This window comes from Dendrobates tinctorius, unplaced genomic scaffold (assembly GCF_039654945.1).
Source record: "Dendrobates tinctorius isolate UK_male_01 unplaced genomic scaffold, ASM3965494v1 ptg000132l, whole genome shotgun sequence".
NCBI lineage: Eukaryota > Metazoa > Chordata > Amphibia > Anura > Dendrobatidae > Dendrobates > Dendrobates tinctorius.
Genome location: NW_027361800.1, coordinates 2313160 through 2331895, shown reverse-complemented (window position 1 = coordinate 2331895; position 18736 = coordinate 2313160). Strand labels below are relative to the sequence as shown.

The window sequence follows — 18736 nt, the reverse complement described above, 5'->3', positions numbered from 1 at the left end:
ATAATGGGGTCCCCGCTCCAGCCTCTCTCTAGGGGCTATGCTAAACAATTTGCCCCGGTTTTCTGGCTCCGATAAGCTGTTGTGGAGCTGGACAGAGCGTATGCGGGGCCTTTTCAGCAAACATCCGATGACCCCCGATTTAGAGGCCGAGGTGGCCCTCATGGCACTAGAAGGGGAAGCCCAGAAGTCGGTAATGTTGAGACCCCTGGGGCACCGCAACACCTTTGCCAGGGTCTTGCAGATTCTGGAAGAAACCCATGGGGATCCAACAAACGTGGGAGACTTGAGGACCTGGTAGTTTAGTCGGATGCAGGGGGAGGGAGAGACCATCACCCAGTACATGAACGCTCTCCAGGAGCTATACACAGCCATAGAGCGGAATGACGGAATAGGGGTAGGGCCCATCGACATTACCCTGCGTGACCTGTTAGTGACCGGACTCGGGGACCCGTTGATTAAGCCGACATTGCGGGAGCAGATCCGAGTGAACCCACGCATAGCCTTCTCTGAAGTGGGGAGCCAGGCCGGGTGCAAGAGCAGGAGCAGGGGATGACGGTTCCCGTGGGGAGCATGGAGGCTTCCGTAAGTGTTGTCGGAGAGCCTCAGTGGATTGAAGAAATGAGAAAAGAGTTGAAGACTATCCAGGGCGAGCTGGCCGAAGTAGAGAAGAGAACGGAGCCCGCGCCCGGCCGGCCTGGCAACCATCCCGTGCCTTGGGGGCCTCGCAATACCCGGGGTGGTCAGGCCTCACCGCCCCCGGTGTTATGAGTGTAGAGAACTGGGCCACTTCGCACGAGATTGTCCACGGCATGGGAGATACCCACCCTGGCGGACATTAAACTAGAGGGCTCCGGGCATGGGGGACGGCGCTCGGAGCCAGAAGACACAACAAGGGGTGGTGGAAGTCCCAAAGATCTGGTCGCTAAGTGCCCAAAAGTGTGGGCCGAAGTCGAGGGTCGTTCTGTACGGTGCCTAGTGGATACGGGGTCACAAGTAACGACCACGTCTGCAACTTACTTCCGGCAGCACTTCCCGGAAGCGGCAAGACCCCAGTGGGGGTCCATGATACGACTAGTAGCCGCAAACCAACTGCCGGTGCCTGTTGCCGGAGTGGTGTGGCTCCAGATGACGCTGTGTGGGAAATCTCTCGGCCGCCGGGGAGTGGTTCTAACCCAAGGAGAAACTAACGACCATCATCCAGTTATCTTGGGCATGAACATACTGCGGGAGTTCGGTAATCCACTCCTCAATGACCCCACGCAGGAGACCCTGAGCCAGTGGGGTTCTCGCACAGCCCACGGGCAGGTCTTCCAGCGGTTGGTGTGGGAGGCGCGAGTGCTCCAGGAGTGCTAGGAGGGTGAGGCGTTGGGCAAGGTCATCGCGCCGGCGGCTCCCCCGCTCGTGCTTCCTCCAGGGCAGACGGTGGTGGCCCTGCCGATCCGCGCCCTGATGCCACTGGAGGGCGTGGAGGTGCAGGTGGAACCATACTACTCGGAGTGCCTGCACCCTGGCATACTGGTAGCCCGCTCCCTGGCCACAGTGCGGGAGGGGACCTTCCTGGTGCGGTGGCAACCTGGAAGACAAAGATATCGCCTTGAAGCCCTGGGCTGAAATGGCCAAACTAGTGAGGCTCTTGGAAGAGATGCTGCCGGACCCCGCGGTCCAGTTGAAGGTGCAACCCGAAGATCCTTGAGCAGTAACGGTACGAACTCTACAGACTGCCATATCCTCGACCCAGGAGAAAGGTCGAGCTATCCTGGAGAGAATGCGGGCCGAACTCTCTGGCCTAGCGCCAGCCCAACTTCTCCAGGTAGAGACACTTCTCGGACAATATTACGGTGTCTTCGCCAGCCACGAGGATGACTTCGGGTGTGCCACGGCCATTACTCACGGGATTCCCACGGCCGGAGCGGCACCCATCCGGGAGCTATACCTGGAAGTGAAAACCCTATTAGCTCAAATGCTTCAGAAGGGGGTCATACGAGAAAGCCGGAGCCCCTGGGCGGCCCCCATTGTTCTGGTTCGCAAAAAAGACGGCACTCTGCGGTTTTGTGTGGATTACCGAAAGTTGAACGCTTGCACCTTCAAGGAATCGTATCCGCTGCCCCGCATAGAAGAGTCTCTGTCCGCCTTGGGGAACACAACATACTTTTTGACTCTGGACCTGGCCAGTGGGTACTGGCAGGTGCCGATGTGGGAGGAAGACAGAGCCAAGACGGCATTTATCCTTCTCATGGGACTGTTGCGAGTTTAATCTGATGCCGTTCGGGCTGGCCAACCCCCCGGAAACCTTCCAGCGGTTGATGGAGCGGTGTCTGGGAGACCTCAACTTTGAAGCCACGTTGATATACTTGGATGATATCATCTATTCCGCCACGCTCGAGGACCACCTGCGGCGGTTGGGGCAGGTGCTCGGCCGGCTGCAGAAGTACGGGTTGAAGGTAAAGCCCCAGAAATGCCACCTGCTCTGCACCCAAATCGAATATCTGGGGCATACCGTCTCGGTGGAAGGTGTCAGACCGTCCCTGGAAAAGGTTGCTGCCATTCAGGGGTGGCCTACCCCCGAGACGGTGAAAGACGTGTGGGCTTTCCTGGGGTTGGCCGGCTACTACCGTCGGTTCGTAATGAATTTCGCATGCCGAGCCAGAGCCCTGCAGGACCTGCTGAAGGGGACTCCAGCCGGGGCGAATGGACGGAAGGTCCAGTGGCAGCAACCACAGGAGAATGCGTTTCAAGATCTCAAAGCCGCCCTCTCGAACGCCCGATATTGGCATATGCGGATTTCTCGCAACCGTTCATCCTGCATACTGATGGGAGCCTCCAGGGACTAGGAGTTGTGTTGTCACAGGTGCAGGACGGCCGAGAGAAAGTGATCGCTTACGGCAGCCGGTCGCTGCACGACTCCGAACGCAACCCGGACAATTACAGCTCCTTTAAGCTCGAGCTCCTCGCAGTAGTGTGGGCAATGACAGAGCGGTTCGCAGAGTACCTGGCGGGCTCCGAGGTGGTAGTGTGGACTGACAACAACCCACTAGCCCATTTGGAGAATGCCAAACTGGGGGCTCTGGAGCAGCAGTGGGTGGCTCGGATGGCCAAGTTCAACTACAAGATCATCTGCAAAAGAGGGGCTGAAAACGTGCACGCTGACGCACTCTCCAGAATCCGACACACCACCCCAGGGAAGAATCGAGACGACAAGTTAGAAGGAGAGGAGACGCCGTTCGCCCTCACCACCGACGCGCTTACAGCCAATGCACAAGAAGTGCCTCATTCGGAACCCTTAGGGGGAATGCTGGAACAGTCACGCGACCAGTGGATCCAACAGCAACAGGAAGATGGAGAGATTGGACTCCTACGTCGATGGGTGGCCACCGGCAAACTTCCCACCGGCTCACAGTGACAGACTATGACCCAGGATATGTTGCTGATGATGCGTCAGTGGGAAAAGCTAATCATCAAAAAGGGACTTTTATAACAGAAAGCCGTGTCACGAACAACGTCTGCTACCATATGGCAGGTGATCGTGCCCGGAGCCCACCTCAGCCACCTGGCTCGGGAAGCCCACGAAAAGGGGGCTCACTTCGCTGCTCAGAAGACTTGGCAATGGTTGCAGCAGATAGTATACCATCCATGCTTAAACGCTGCTGTAGAAGTTGTTTGCCGAACCTGGCGCCTGTGCGAGCTCGCTAAACCTCCCGCGCAATGAGTCCCGATGCAGACAATTGTAACATCATCTCCCCTTGAGCTTCTCACGGTGGACTATCTGACCATAGGTCTGGCCTACCAGGGGTATAAACATTGTCTCGTTATGGCGGATCATTTATTATTATTATGCATTTATATAGCGCAATTTATTCCATGGCGCTTTACATGTGAAAAGGGGAAATATAGACAAGTATAATAAACATGTGTAAGACAAGGGATACACAAGTACATAAGGAGAGGGGATCCTGCCCGCGAGGGCTCACAGTTTACAGGGATGGGTGAGGATACAGTAGGAGAGGGTAGAGTAGGTCTTGCTGTGGTTCAGTAGACCGAGGACCATTGCAGGCTGTAGGCTTGTCGGAACAGGTGGGTCTTCAGGTTCTTCTTGAAGGTTTCCATTGATGGTGAGAGTCTGATGTGTTGTGGCAGGGAGTTCCAGAGTATGAGGGAAGCACGGGAGAAGTCTTGTATGCGGTTGTGGGAAGAAGAGATAAGGGGGGAGTAGAGAAGGAGATCTTGAGATGACCGAAGGTTGCGTGCAGGTAGGTACCTAGAGACCATGTCACAGATGTATGGAGGAGACAGGTTGTGGATGGCTTTGTATGTCATGGCTAGGATTTTGAATTGTAGCCTCTGGGCAATAGGAAGCCAGTGAAGGGACTGGCATAGGGGGGAGGCTGGTGAATAGCGGGGAGACAGGTGGATTAGTCGGGCAGCAGAGTGTAGGATGGACTGGAGCGGAGCCAGAGTGCTAGAGGGGAGGCCAGAGAGTAGGAGGTTGCAGTAGTCGAGGCGGGAGATGATAAGAGCATGCACTAGTGTTTTTGTGGTTTTGTGGTTGAGGAATGAGCGGATACGGGAAATATTTTTGAGTTTGAGGCGGCAGGAGGAGGCGAGGGCTTGGATATGTGGTTTGAAAGAGAGCGCAGAGTCGAGGATCACCCCAAAGCACTGAGCATGCGGGACTGGGGAAAGAGAGCAGCTGTTGACATTGATGGATAGGTCTGGTGGAGGGGTAGAGTGAGATGGGGGAAAGATGATGAATTCTGATTTGTCCATGTTCAGTTTGAGAAAGCGAGCAGAGAAGAAGGCTGAGATAGCAGACAGACATTGTGGGATTTCAGTCAGTAAGGAGGCGAGGTCAGATCCAGATAGGTAGATCTGCGTGTCATTGGCATAGAGGTGATACTGCAAACCGTGGGATTCTATGAGCGGTTCCAAGCCGAGATGGAGAATAGTAGGGGTCCTAGGACAGAGCCTTGGGGAACACCGACAGACAGGGGGAGAGGTGAGGAGGTGGTGTGTGAGAGGGAGACACTAAATGTTCGGTCTGTTAGGTATGATGAGATCCAGGATAGGGCCAGGTCTGTGATGCCAAGAGATGAGAGTCTGTAGCAGAAGGGAATGGTCTACCGTGTCGAAGGCAGAGGACAGGTCCAGGAGAAGGAGGACAGAGTAGTGTCACTTGCTCTTGGTGGTTAGTAAGTCGTTAGTGACTTTAGTTAGGGCAGTTTCAGTTGAGTGGAGGAGAGGTGGGAGGACAGTTCAAGATATACATGCTGTTCCAGTAGTTTTCAGGCGTAAGGGAGAAGAGATATTGGGCAATAGTTAGACAAAGAGGATTGGTCAAGGGAGGGCTTTTCGAGGATGGGTGTGGTTGAGGCATGTTTGAAGGATGAGGGAAAGACACCATATTTAAGTGAAAGGTTGAAAAGGTGTGTTAGAGATGGGATGAGGACTGTGGCCAAGTTAGGGATGAGATGAGACGGGAGTGGGTCGAGGGCACAAGTGGTGAGGTGTGATCTTGACAGAAGGGTGGAGAGCTGATCTTCTGTCATGGTGGAGAAGCTGGCTTTTATAGAACAGGGCTGAGCGGCTAAGACCGGCATTGGGGGCTGCGGGCCAAATTTTTGTCTGATCGTGTTGATCTTCTGCCTAAAGAAGGAGGCAAAGTCTTCAGCAGAAATGAGAGGAGGGGGAGGAGGTGTTGTGGGACAGAGTAGAGAATTGAAAGTGTTGAAGAGCTGTTTAACATTGTGAGACAGGGAGGATATGAGAGATGCGAAGTAAGTTTGTTTTGCGGCAGAGAGCATGGACCTTAACGCTGACAAGGGACTGCTTGCATCGTTGAAGTGATCATTTCACCAAGTTCACCGTGGTCACCCCCACCCGAGACCAAACAGCGGAGTCGGCCGCCTACGCAATTTGTAAAAACTTTATCCAAGTGTACGGCTGCCCACAACGAATACACTCGGACCAAGTAGCGTGCTTCCTAGGAAGAGTCATGGAATAACTCGCTTCCATCTCTATGGTATCGATAAGTCTCGGACTACACCATACCACCCGCAGGGAAACGGAGCCTGTGAGCGATTCAATCGGACACTGATCCAAATGCTGCGTACCCTGGAGAGCGACCAAAAGGCCCGCTGGCCTGAATATGTCCCTGAGCTGGTGTGGGTATATAATAACCAGGAGCACTGAGTGACGGGTTACACCCCCTACTCATTGCTGTTCGGACGGGAAGGTAAAGGAATCACGGAAGTGGAGTTAAACCCGGAGGAACCCCAGCCCTGGACCGGAGTGTCCTCGGGGGTCCGAAACCACCGGCATCGGCTGCAGACCCTCCACCGAATTGTCCATACAAAGCTCCAGGATATAGAACACCCGGGGGGAACACTGTCTCCACCGATTGACTTTCAAACTGGGGATCGGGTACTCATGCTAGATCAATGCAAGTTAGAACCACGGTGGGAGGAGAACCCGTACCGAGTGTTGCGCCGAGTAAGCCCCGACGGGCCTGTGTATGAAATACAATCCGAAGGGAACGACGCACCTCTCACTCGTGTTGTGCACCGTAACATGTTACGGCCTTGTGCGTCCACTGATCCCCTACGACCTGAACCGTTCCTGCAGGTCCCTGACCCCCAGCCCACGGCCTGGGACCTGGACGATGAAGAGGACCCTCCAACTGCATCCGCAGGTCACCCAAGTAGTAACACCACAGTGGACCCGGGCATCCCACCAGAATCGACTATCCTACCACCATCCACCACCCCAGAAGACTCCACCATACCCGAGCTTCGACGCTCCGAGCGATCAACAGTTGGCAAACCCCCTGAACGTTACGAACAGGACCAGTTCGCATGGCGACAAGGACTGCAGTCTCGAAGGGCTAACCCGAGTTTACTAAAACCCTCGCCGAGTGTCCGGGCCGGAACCAAGGGGACCGTCACCTAGGTTCCAGAGGGAACTGTTCCGGGGGACAGAGCTCAGGGACGGACCGTTGAGATGGATAGATGGGCTGGGGGAGGAGCCAGTATAAAAGGGGCGGGGAACGCTAGTCACCGTGAGTCAGCAGACTGGGACAGAAGCAGCAGGAGACCGTGGGAGTGACTGAGAACCAGAGCGACTTATCAGAGCCAGGAGAAACGTTCCTCGAGGACATCTGAGGGATGGCGCCCAGACGACCATCCAGGAGCCGCTGCCCCGCTTCTGCCCGCGGCCGCTGCCGCCTCAGCTCAGCTTGCGGCCGTTGCCGCCTCGCTCCGGCCCTCGGCTGCGGCTTGTCTCCCGCCGCCCGCGGCCGCCCTGCTCTTACCCGTGGCCGCCGGCGGTCACCACTGTCCCACTCCGGTCCAGGGCCGTTGCTCGCCGCAGATTCCCCGTCGCAGCTGGTAGCTGCGCAGGTGGCCTGCCCCTCGTCACCCCACATCGCTGCCGTTTGCCCCAGTCCGGGGGCTGCGGCCCATCCGTCCAAGGACTCCTCCGAGGCCTGTGGTGTTCCAGTGTCATCGGAGCGCCAGAGCGCTCGAAGACTTCGTCAACGCTTTAGCAACTGGGCCCAGAGACTGCTACGCCGAAAGACCACCATCCCGAACGGCAAGGGACATCTGGATGGCTAAGTTGACTATATAATTAAGGACCCGTAGTCGGCCATACCACGGCCCTATAGTGACCGGCTCTTGCCGGACGTAGTCGTGTTCTACCCCGTTTGTGTTTGCTTGTATAGAACTCCTGCGAGGGCAATTCTTGTTACCCCATTGGTTGGTTAGGCTACAACTGAGGACAGTTACCTCTAGGCCTATAAACGTTAATACTAAAAGCACTAAACCGTCTCGCGCCTCGTCACTGCGTCCTGCGTACCTGCGAGTACCACAATTCTACTGGGCTATATTGTTTCAGGTTCTGGTTTGTGTGTATTAATGAGTCGTTGGTTAAAATAAATCTTAAATAAAGCTGTGTTGTTTCTGCGTCAGAAATGCATCAAAAACATATGTAATCCGCACCTATGTATAGCAATACATTTTGTTAATGCCAGGAAGTATCAAGCTTTATTTAAACAGTAGTGTCAAAAAGTGCTAAAAACACATGTTCAATAAAGCACAAAAATGCATTGAAGAACCAAAAGTAGCCTAATATAAATAATGGGTTCAGCAATGGTGCAGAAATTTTGCAGTGTCAAAAACTCATGGGAACACAGCTTGCTCTACTCTTTTGCATAATATTGCAACTATCTACACATCTCCCATTATAAGCAATAGGAACTTTGTGCTAGAGCCTATGTGCTGTTTTTTTTTTATTGTAACTGGAGGTACACTTTACTATTATTTTCTTTATTACATATACAAATGATATCAGTAATCTGTTTTTTACTACTACGACACTACTGAAATGGTAACATCTAACATAATATATATACAGTACAAAAAAATCTATAGTAATACAAGTTGTATAATATAAGACATAATACTCTATGTAAATGCAATATATATTACACATTCAACTCTGTCAAAGAAAGGGATAATGATTAATAATAGCATGATAAATAAAGACACAAATAAAAAATCTAATGCTGAAAAGATGTGAACAGAGAACAATTTACAAGAAATAAGAAACCTAGGAAATAAGAAACCTAGGGAATACTAACGAATATGAGCTATGATATTTAGAACAGAAATTTAGGAAAGAGAATTAAAAATTCTATTAAAAAAGATACCTGGGGGCAAAATCGACAATGCTCTGCCTAACTTGTATTTTTTCATTTGGCCAGCTGCTTGCAACAATATTCCCCATGATTTGCACATAAGACACAAGAAGAATAAAAATAGTCAATGCAGAAAACCAATTTCTTATGTAGTACAGATAATAGTTGAGGGCAAATATCTCATATGAACAATTATACTATGTGAACAACTATGAACCAGAAAAACACAAAAGAATGGAGCGGCACTATAAAGAATCCTTATTGGCAGTGTGCAAGCCACAGCAGGTCCGACTCAAATACGAAAATCAACAGTAAAAAAACAAAATAGATGAAATCACCACTCCAAAAATCAGAAAAGAGAGGTTTAATTAGCCAAGTCTCTGAGACATGGAAACCTTTATTCAGATTTTTGAAATGCTACTATCATCAAATTCAACTCTTTTCTTTTTTACTGGACAACTACTAATATACTTTATTTGCTCTGGTTTTACAGATAGTTATAGAATATTGCCTTAAAGTTTTACTACATTATCTGTATTTTCCTGGTAACAGCATAAACACAGAATGAATAATTTTTATTATCGACAAACAGGAGAGGATAGATGATAACTATCGTTAGATACCTGCACAGCTGCCTGCGTGACGGACTCCTATAGATCTTCCCAAGAAGCAAGTGGCTCTTCTGAGATGACAGGCCGAGGGATAGGTGACATTGTTGTTCCCACACAGCATGTACTCAGAAGCAAGAGGCATTGGACATGGAGAAGTACGACACATGACACAATGGGCACTTCCAGTCTGGTCCACAACACATGAGTGAGTCCCTGGGCAAACCACATTAGAACACGACTCTGAGGGTACAGAACATTACCAAAATTTACATTAGTTATACATGAATGACATTGCAAAGTATGGCATCATATAAACAGCTTTATGCAGGATAGCAGGGGATCGCAAATGATTCTTTCTTTGAGGTAAAACATTGCTTAGTAAGCGGATCTATATTGTCAATTTTGAATTAGCTTCTTAGAACGCGTGCTCACTCCACAACCAATGAAAGAAAATCTGTCAGCACAATTAACCTTTTTAACGCGAACCCCTGTATCAGCCGCCTCCCAGCTGCCATCATGCCTCTTTTGTGCCTGGGCGCCGCCTCACAGCCGTCCATCATGCTCCAGGCACAAAAGGGGCATGTTGGATGGATGGGAGGCGGCGCCCACACGCAAGACAAGGGGCATGATGGACGGCTGGGAGGTGGCACCCAGGCACAAAAGGGGCATGACGGATGGCTGGGAGGCGGCTGATACAGGGGGACACACCATACCTATGGGACACATTACAGGTATGAGGAACTATTTATAAAAGTCAATATTTCTGCATTACTAGGGGTCAGAAACAGAAGAGCCACCTTCACAGAATGCAGCCTTAGTGCTGCTGAAGGTGGCTCTTTTACTTAAAAACGCCCTGGGGGGGGGGGGGGTGACAGGTTCCCTTTAAGCTGTCTATAAGGAAATGTATGTCATAGAAAGATGAATAAAAAGATAACTGTAAAAAAGATATCTGTGACCTGATGTATTAGTCTAAAGAGATCTACATTCTTCTTAATATGCAAATAAGCTGTTAAGATCTACAGTGGGTACGGAAAGTATTCAGACTCCTTTACATTTTTCACTCTTTGTTTCATTGCAGCCATTTGGTAACATAGTAACATAGTTTTGAAGGCTGAAGGAAGACCTTATGTCCATCTAGTTCAGCCTATTTTTAGTGCAGCTGTTCAGCATTGTTGATCCTGGGGAAGGCAAAAAAACCCCACAGAGTAGAAGCCAATTTTCTCCATAGGGAAAAAAATTCCTTCCCCTAAGCTGGGTCAACCATCTACCTATAATATTCTTTTATTTGTAACCTTCTATACTGTTACTCACAAGAAAAGCATCCATTCCTTTCTTAAATTCATTCAGTGAGTTGGCCATCACCACTTCCTCAGGAAGAGAATTCCAGAGCCTCACTGCTCTTACCGTGAAGAACCCTCTTCTATGCTGGTGCAGAAATTGTCTTTCCTCCAAACGAAGAGAATGCCCCCTTGTTCTTGTCACAGTCCTTGGTACAAACAGTTCATTGGAGAGATCTCTGTATTGACCTCTGATATACTTGTACATATATATTAGGTCTCCCCTAAGTCTTCTCTTTTCTAGAGTAAATAGACCTAATTTTGATAACCTTTCTGGGTATTGTAGTGAATCAACTCCATTTATCATTTTAGCAGCCTGCCTTTGAACCCTTTCAAGTTCAGTAATGTCTTTCTTTAGCACCGGCGTCCAAAATTGCACACAATACTCCAAGTGTGGTCTGACGAGTGATTTGTACAGAGGGAGAATTAGGTTTTCATCTCGTGTCCCCAGACCTCTTCTAATGCATCCCATGACCCTATTTGCTTTGGTAGCAGCTGCCTGACACTGGGCACTCCAATTTAGCTTCTTATTGACTAAGATGCCTGTCTTTTTCCATGTCTGATTTCCCCAGCAGTTTCCCATTTAGTAAGTCATTATAGCATCTGTTTCTCCTTCCCATGTGCATAACCTTACACTTATCTGTGTTAAACCTCATTTGCCATTTTTCAGCCCAATTCTCCAATTTACGCAAATCTGTCTGTAGTTGCAAACTGTCCTCCTTTGTGTTAACTACCTTACATAGTTTTGTATCATCTGCAAATACTGATATTTTACTGTGTAAGCCATCCACTAGATCATTAATAAATATATTAAATAGTAGGGTGCCCAATACAGAACCCTGTGGTACCCCACTAGTAACCCTGGCCCAATCTGAGTATGCACCATTAATAACCACTCTTTGTTTTCTATCACTAAGCCAGCTACCTACCCATCTACACACATTTTCCCGTAGCCCAAGCTTTCTCATCTTACTTACCAATCTTTTATGTGGGACAGTGTCAAATGCTTTAGAGAATTCGAGATAAATGACATCCAATGATTCTCCTTGGTCCATTTGAGAGCTTACATCCTCATAGAAGCTGATCAGGTTAGTTAGAAGCTGGTAAATTAAAAAAAAGTTCATTTTTTTCTCATTAATGTACACTCTGCACCCCATCTTGATTGAAAAAAATAGAAATGTAGAAATTTTTGCAAATGTATTAAAAAAGAAAAACTGAAATATCATATGTTCATTAGTATTCAGACTCTGCTCAGACACTCATAATTAAGTCACATGCTGTCCATTTCCTTGTGATCCTCCTTGAGATGGTTCTACTCATTCATTGGAGTCCCAGCTGTGTTTATTTAAACTGACAGGACTTGATTTGGATAGGCGCACACCTGTCTATATAAGACCTCACAGCTTACATTGCATATCAGCCCAAATGAGATCAAAGGAACTGACCAAGGAGCTCAGAGACGGAATTATGGCAAGGCACAGATCTGGCCAAGGTTGCAAAAGAATTTCTGCAGTACTCAAGGTTCCTAAGGGAACAATGACCTCCATAATCTTTAAATGGAAAAAGTTTGGGACCACCAGAAGTCTTCCTAGATCTGGCCATACAGCCAAACTGAGCAATCGTGGGAGAAGAGCCTTGGTGAGAAAGGTAAAGAAGAACCCCAAGATCACTGTGGCTGAGCTCCACAGATGCAGTAGGGAGATGGGGGAAAGTTCCACAAAGTAAACTATCACTGCAGCCCTCCACCAGTCGGGCCTTTATGGCAGAGTGGCCCGACGGAAGTCTCTCCTCAGTGCAAGACATATGAAAACCCGCATAGAGTTTGCTAAACAACACATAAAGGACTCTCAGATTATGAGAAATAAGATTCTTTGGTCTGATGAGAAAAATATAGGACTTTTTGGTGATAATTCTAAGCGGTATGTGTGGCGAAAACCAGGCACTGCTCATCACCTGCCCAACACAATCCCAAAAGCGAAACATGGTGGTGGCAGCATCATGCTATGGGGGTGTTTTTCAGCTGCACGGACAGCACTGGTTGCAATTGAAGGACACATGAATGTGTCCAAGTACAGAGATATTGTCATGATGTAGGACATGGTTAATGTCCTGCTCTCTCAGGGTTAACTTTTGCTTGTCTCCCTTTGGATCTGGGAGGGGTACTTATGCTCACTCCAGACTAGGATTCCCTGTCAGCTATACTGTTGTTCTGGCTGTGTGTCTGACCCCCTGGTGTGCGTGTATACTGCTTTGCTTGATTGCCTCCCGTGTATGACCTGGTCTGTCCGTTCACTCTGTTCTTTGTCTCACGTTTTGGTATTATTGTCTTCTCCGGTTCTGACCTCCTGACTTGACTATTGTTACTCAGCTACAGTTTGTCGCTGTTGTACCGTCTATTGCCCGTTCTGGTTTACTGATCTTTTGCTAAGTCCTGACTATCCGTTCTGTCTAATCCTTTGATGATAATGTGTGCAAACTGTAAAGCGCTGCGGAACATGTTAGCGCTATATAAAAATAAAGATTATTATTATTATTTGGTACTGTCGTGCTATATCATGCTTTGAGAATATCTAAAGGGCTGTCACATTGTAGAAGGATCAACTTTATTCTCATTTGCACAAGGAAAGACTAGAAGCAATGGGATGAAACTGAATGGGAGGAGACACAGATTAGATATTAGAAAAAAACTTTTTGACAGTTAGAGTGATCAATGAGTGGAACAAGCTGCCACGAGAAGTGGTGAGTTCTCCTTCAATGGAAGTCTTCAAACAGAGGCTGGACAGACATCTGACTGGGATGATTTAGCGAATCCTGCTTTGAGCAGGGGGCTGGACCAGATGGCCCAGGAGGTCCCTTCCAACTCTACGATTCTATGATTCTATGATCTCTGCAGAGACCTGAAAATGGCTGTCCACCAACGTTCACCATCCAACCTCACGGAACTGGAGAGGATCTTGCAAGGAAGAATGGCAGAGGATCCCAAATCCAGGTGTGAAAAACTTGTTGCATCATTCCCAAGAAGACTCATGGCTGTATGAGCTCAAAAGGGTGCTTCTACTCAATACTGAGCAAAGGATCTGAATACTTATGACCATGTGATATTTCAGTTTTTCTTTTTTTTTTAATACATTTGCAAAACATTTCTGCTTTTTTTTCGGAAGATCAGGTGCAGAGTGTACATTAATGAGAAAAAAAAGGAACTTTTTTGAATTTACCAAATGGGTGCAATGAAATAAAGAGTGAAGAATTTAAAGGGGTCTGAATACTCTCCATACCCACTGTATGTCTTGTCTACAGGCTGTGTGTGGCAATGTTTTTTTTTAACCCCTTCCTGACATGCGTCGTACATATACTGCTCTGTGAGAGCTGCGTTCCCGCAAACAGCAGCATATGTACGGCAGCACGATCGCGCAGGCTCATGCTGAGCGCCGCAGCGATCGGGTGCAGGTGTCAGCTCTCTGTGAGAGTTGACACCCTGCAGCAATGCCCATGATCGGTGCTCCGATCGTGGGCATTTAACTCCTCTGATGCCGCTGTCAGTAGTAACAGCGACATAGAGGAGCATCCCGCAGGCAGTCAGTTCCCTGTGCGCTTCCATCAGGACAACATGATGCGATCACGTTGTCCTGATGGTCTCCATGAAGATGGCCTTGGGGTCCTTTGGGGTTCTGCAGGGAAGGAGGCTTGTGAGCGCCTACTAAGAGCAGGCACTGACATGCTTCTTTCCCTGCCTGTACAGAGTATCAACGATCTGACACTCACTATACAGTGATGTCCCAGGATGGGATAATGTAAAAAAGTTAAAAAAAATATATTAAAAAGTGTAATTTTTTTAAAAAAAATCCCAAAATAAATAAAAAAAATAAGAAAAATATTTTTCCTATACATGTATTTATGTAAATAAAAATAAATAATAAAAGTACACATATTTGGTATTGCTACGTCTGTTACAGCCCGCTCTATAAAACCGTTAACCCACTAGTTAACCCCTTCAGTGAACATCGTAAAAAACTAAACAAAAAACGAGGCAAAATACAATGCTTTATCATCATACCGCTGAACAAAAGTGCAATAAAACAGGATCAAAAAGACAGATGTAAATAAAAATGGTACTGCTAAAAATGCCATCTTGTCCCGCAAAAAGCAGCCGCCATACAGCTCAGAAGAAAAATAAAAAAAAGTTATAGCTCTCAGAATAAAGCAGTGCAAAAATAATTATTTTTTCTATAAAAAATAGTTTTTATCATGTAAAAGCTCCAAAACATAAAAAATATATACTGAATAAATTTTGTATCGCTGTAATCGTACTAACCCGAAAAATAAAGCTACCTTACCAATTTTAACACGGGAAGAACGGTATAAAAAACAAAACAAAAAGCAATTCCTGAATTGCTCGTTTTTGTTCATTCTGTCTCCCAAAAATCGGAATAGAAAGCGATCAAAAAAAGTCATGTGCCGAAAATGGTACCAATAAAAATGTAATCTCGTCCCTCAAAAAACAAGCCCTCACATGACTCTGTCTCTGAAATATGGAAAATTATAGCTCTCAAAACATGGTGATGCAAAAACAATTTTTTGCAATAAAAAGCGTCTTTTCTGTGACAGTAGCCAAACAGAAAAACCTGTTATAAATCTGGCATCGCTGTAATCACACCGACCAGATGAATAAAGTCAAAATATCAGTTATACCAGCAGAGGAACGGTGTAAAAAATAAATAAAACCAATTCTTCACATGTTGTTGATTTTTTTTTCATTCTGCCTCCCAATGATCGCAGTAAGGCTTGGCGCACATTTATCCTGTGCTCTATGCTGAGCGCTTACAATGGTGTTTCTATGTAAATCTCTGAAACATGTGATTCAAACAGAACCTCTGGAGAAATATTCCCTATAATGAGGCAGATGGAAGCACATAGGACCTATGATCCGGCGGTGTCCGTCTTTTTAGGACTGCATAAAAATGCGGCCGGCCACAATTTTGTGCGCTTCTGAAAAGAAAAACACAGCTGAACAGAGGCCAGATGGAGTCCAGAGTAATTGTGCTGCCTCATTATAGTGAATGGATCCATCGGGGGGGTTTCATATGTTACTTCACTCGGAGATTTAGATGGAAACCCCAATGTAAGCGAAGGCCGGATAATTGTGATCATAAATGTTATGTTAAATGTTCATTATAAAAGTTTCCAACTCAATCCACAAAAAGATTACCCACTCAGCTGTGTCATCTGTCAATGGAAATATAGGGGGCTTCCACGTTACTGGTAGCACAAAGGCTCTGGAAAAGTGAAATGGCCCCTCGCCCCCCCAAAAAGAAATTCAGAAAAATATCCGCTACCAAATCCAAATGCCTCCCTTCCCTTCTGAGCCCCAGTGTGTCTAAACCACATTTAGCACCCACATGTTTGGCATTTCTGTAGTGATGAGAGCTCGCTTACTTTACAGGTGCATATCTCCAGAAGAATGAGCTGGGCATAATGTACTGGTCACTTCAACGGCAGTTTGCAATTTTCACTCAGCAACATCCACTGCTGCCTGTTTCTGGAAAACACCCTCAAACATGTACAGCAAGTTTTGCACTATAATCTGGCGTTTGTTCCCTTCTGGGCCTTGCACTGTGCCTCAGAAGTGGTTTTTGACAACATATTGGGTATCAGTAAAATCAGGAGAAGTTGCACAACAAATTTTGGGGTCCCTTTTTTTCTCCTGTTACCCTTGTGAAAATACAAAATTTGGAGCTAAAAAAAGATTTTTGTGGGAAAAAATGTGATTTTTTTTTTTTCATTTTCACAGCTTAATGTTATAAAGTTCTGTGAACCACCTGGGGGTTCAAGGTGTTCATTACACATCTAGATAAGTTCCCAAAGGGGTCTAATTTCCAAAATGGTGTCACTTGTGGGGGGTTTCTACAGTTTATGCACATCAGGAGCTCTCCAAAAGCGACATGGCATCCGCTAATTATTCCAGCAAATGTTGCTTTCAAAAAGTCAAATGGCACTCCTTCTTTTCCAAGCCCTTCAGCACACCCAAACAGTTGTTTTCTTCCACATATTGGGTATCTGCACACTCAGGAGAAATTGCTCAACAAATTGTACTGAGCAATTTCTCCTGTTAGGCTGGAGTCACACACAACCATTAAAAAAATCGGTCCCATTTTAACGGTACGAAATCGCACAAAGAATTCTTGGCCAGATATCCGTCTGTCATCCCATTTTCCGGCAAGGAACCAATTTTAATCGTATCTAAGCATCAAATTGACATCTAATGCCAATGCCTGATGCCCTATCCTGTAGACCTGGAGAAGTTGTGTGATTTAATCGCAAGTCACACGTTTGGTGCCTTTTCCATGCGTTTTTTTATCGCATCCATAGACTTGCATTGGGGAATCCGATCCGAAAATCGGTGACAATCGCAGCATGCTGCGATTGTCTCGGTCCGAGGATCGGATGCGATAAAAAATCGCATGATGTGAGCTGCCCCATAGAATAACATGGGTTCGAATGCAATGCGATTTTTTATCGCATTGCATTCGACCGTTTTAATCGCTAGTGTGACTCCGGCCTTACCCTTATCAAAATGCAAAATTTGGAGCTAAAGATTTATATGGGAAAAATGTGATTTTTTTTTTATATTCACGGCTCTATGTTATAAAATTCTGTGAAGCACCTGTGGATTCAAGTTGCTCAATGCTAGAGTTGAGCAAATTTGTTCGAGTCCCCGGTTATTCGGCAAGCTATAGCGCTTACCCAAAAAGCTACAGCGGGCAACCAGATACATGGAGCACGCCAGCTGATCGGCGCTGCAGCTGCATGAGTTTCTAGCATTAGTGTTGCAAGTCTGACCCCGGCTTAAAGGAAATTTTTTGTGAAAGAAAAGTGTTTATTTTTTCCTTCCACATTCGAAAAATTCCTGTGAAGGGTTAATAAACTTCTTGAATGAGTACCTTGAGGGGTGCAGTTTTTAGAATGGTGTTTCTTTTGGGCATTTTCTGTCATATAGGCCCCTCAAAGTGACTTCAAATGTGAGGTGGCCCCATAAAAATTAAAAGCTTGAAAACGGCAAACTTTGTCAAATTTCTGTTATTTTTAAACAAATAAATGCAAGTCATATCAAATAAATTTTACCACTACCATGAAGTACAATATGTCACAAAAAAATAATCTCAGAATCACCAGGATCTGTTGAACCGTTCCAGAGTTATGACCTCGTAAAATGACAGTGGTCAGAATTGTAAAAATTGGCCTGGTCAGGACGGTGAAAATAGGCTTCGGGGTGAAGGGGTTAAAGAAAGAAGCAATTTTTTCCTAATTTTATAAAATTCTAAAACTAAATATGTTGCCCCGTGCATTTCAACAATAGCAATACCAGACAACCCATGTTCAGGGTTGATGATGTTTCTATTAGGCCTCCTTTATATGTCTGTGTAAAACACATATATGAAAAACTGGTACTGGTGTCACCAGTATTTTCCATCAATGTGTCTGTTTTTACCATCAGTGTGTGAGTGATTTTCCAGTATAGATAAAGAAAAAAATAAATTGCAAAGCTTCTCCTATACTTTGAAATGTCAAACACGGACAGCACATGGACTGTACACTGATGACTTCCATGTACATAAGGACCCATAGACTTGTATTGGCTCTTGCCAGACATGCCAGAAAAAAATGGACAAGTTTCCGTAAGTTTTGCACGGCAACACAGTTCATGTAGTAAAGACATAGCACCATAGGTTATAATGGGCACGTGTGGCATCTGTGAAAAAACAAATGCCACACATACAGGAAACACGTGAGAAGGAGGCATTAAATGAGAGCGATGCTTTCCTCATACGATATGACCTCTGTACACAGTCAAGATAATAAAATACTGGACTAGTCCCATATTATCGGTATTTCCTTTTCTTAATTTACACTGTTAGCTTCTTATTTGTAGATCTACTTGCCTAGAACATTGCTTCTTTTCCTGAACCACCCAGCATTGGAGGTGGAGCTCATTACACAATTCCATGCAGCAGCCATATTAAATAACTTTGCGTTAGCTTTCCAACACTGTGAATGAATGCTATCAGTGTGTTTCTTTAAGCTGGAGGAGTTAGGGAGATGGA

At 46.6% G+C, this 18736-nt stretch overlaps 1 protein-coding gene across 2 annotated transcripts in view; it reads right to left on the bottom strand.

Annotated features, from left to right (window-relative positions):
• Nucleotides 1–18736, bottom strand: part of FSTL3 (follistatin like 3) — a 276736-nt gene that overhangs the window by 51959 nt on the left and 206041 nt on the right. The window contains exons 4-5 of one of the 2 annotated variants that reach the window (XM_073543369.1): nucleotides 9313–9540; nucleotides 8702–8755 (exon numbers count right to left, since the gene is read on the bottom strand). In XM_073543369.1, coding sequence (XP_073399470.1) covers nucleotides 8702–8755; nucleotides 9313–9540 — 282 coding nt within the window. The remainder of the gene's footprint in view (nucleotides 1–8701; nucleotides 8756–9312; nucleotides 9541–18736) is intronic. The other variant, XM_073543370.1, reaches the window with a different exon arrangement.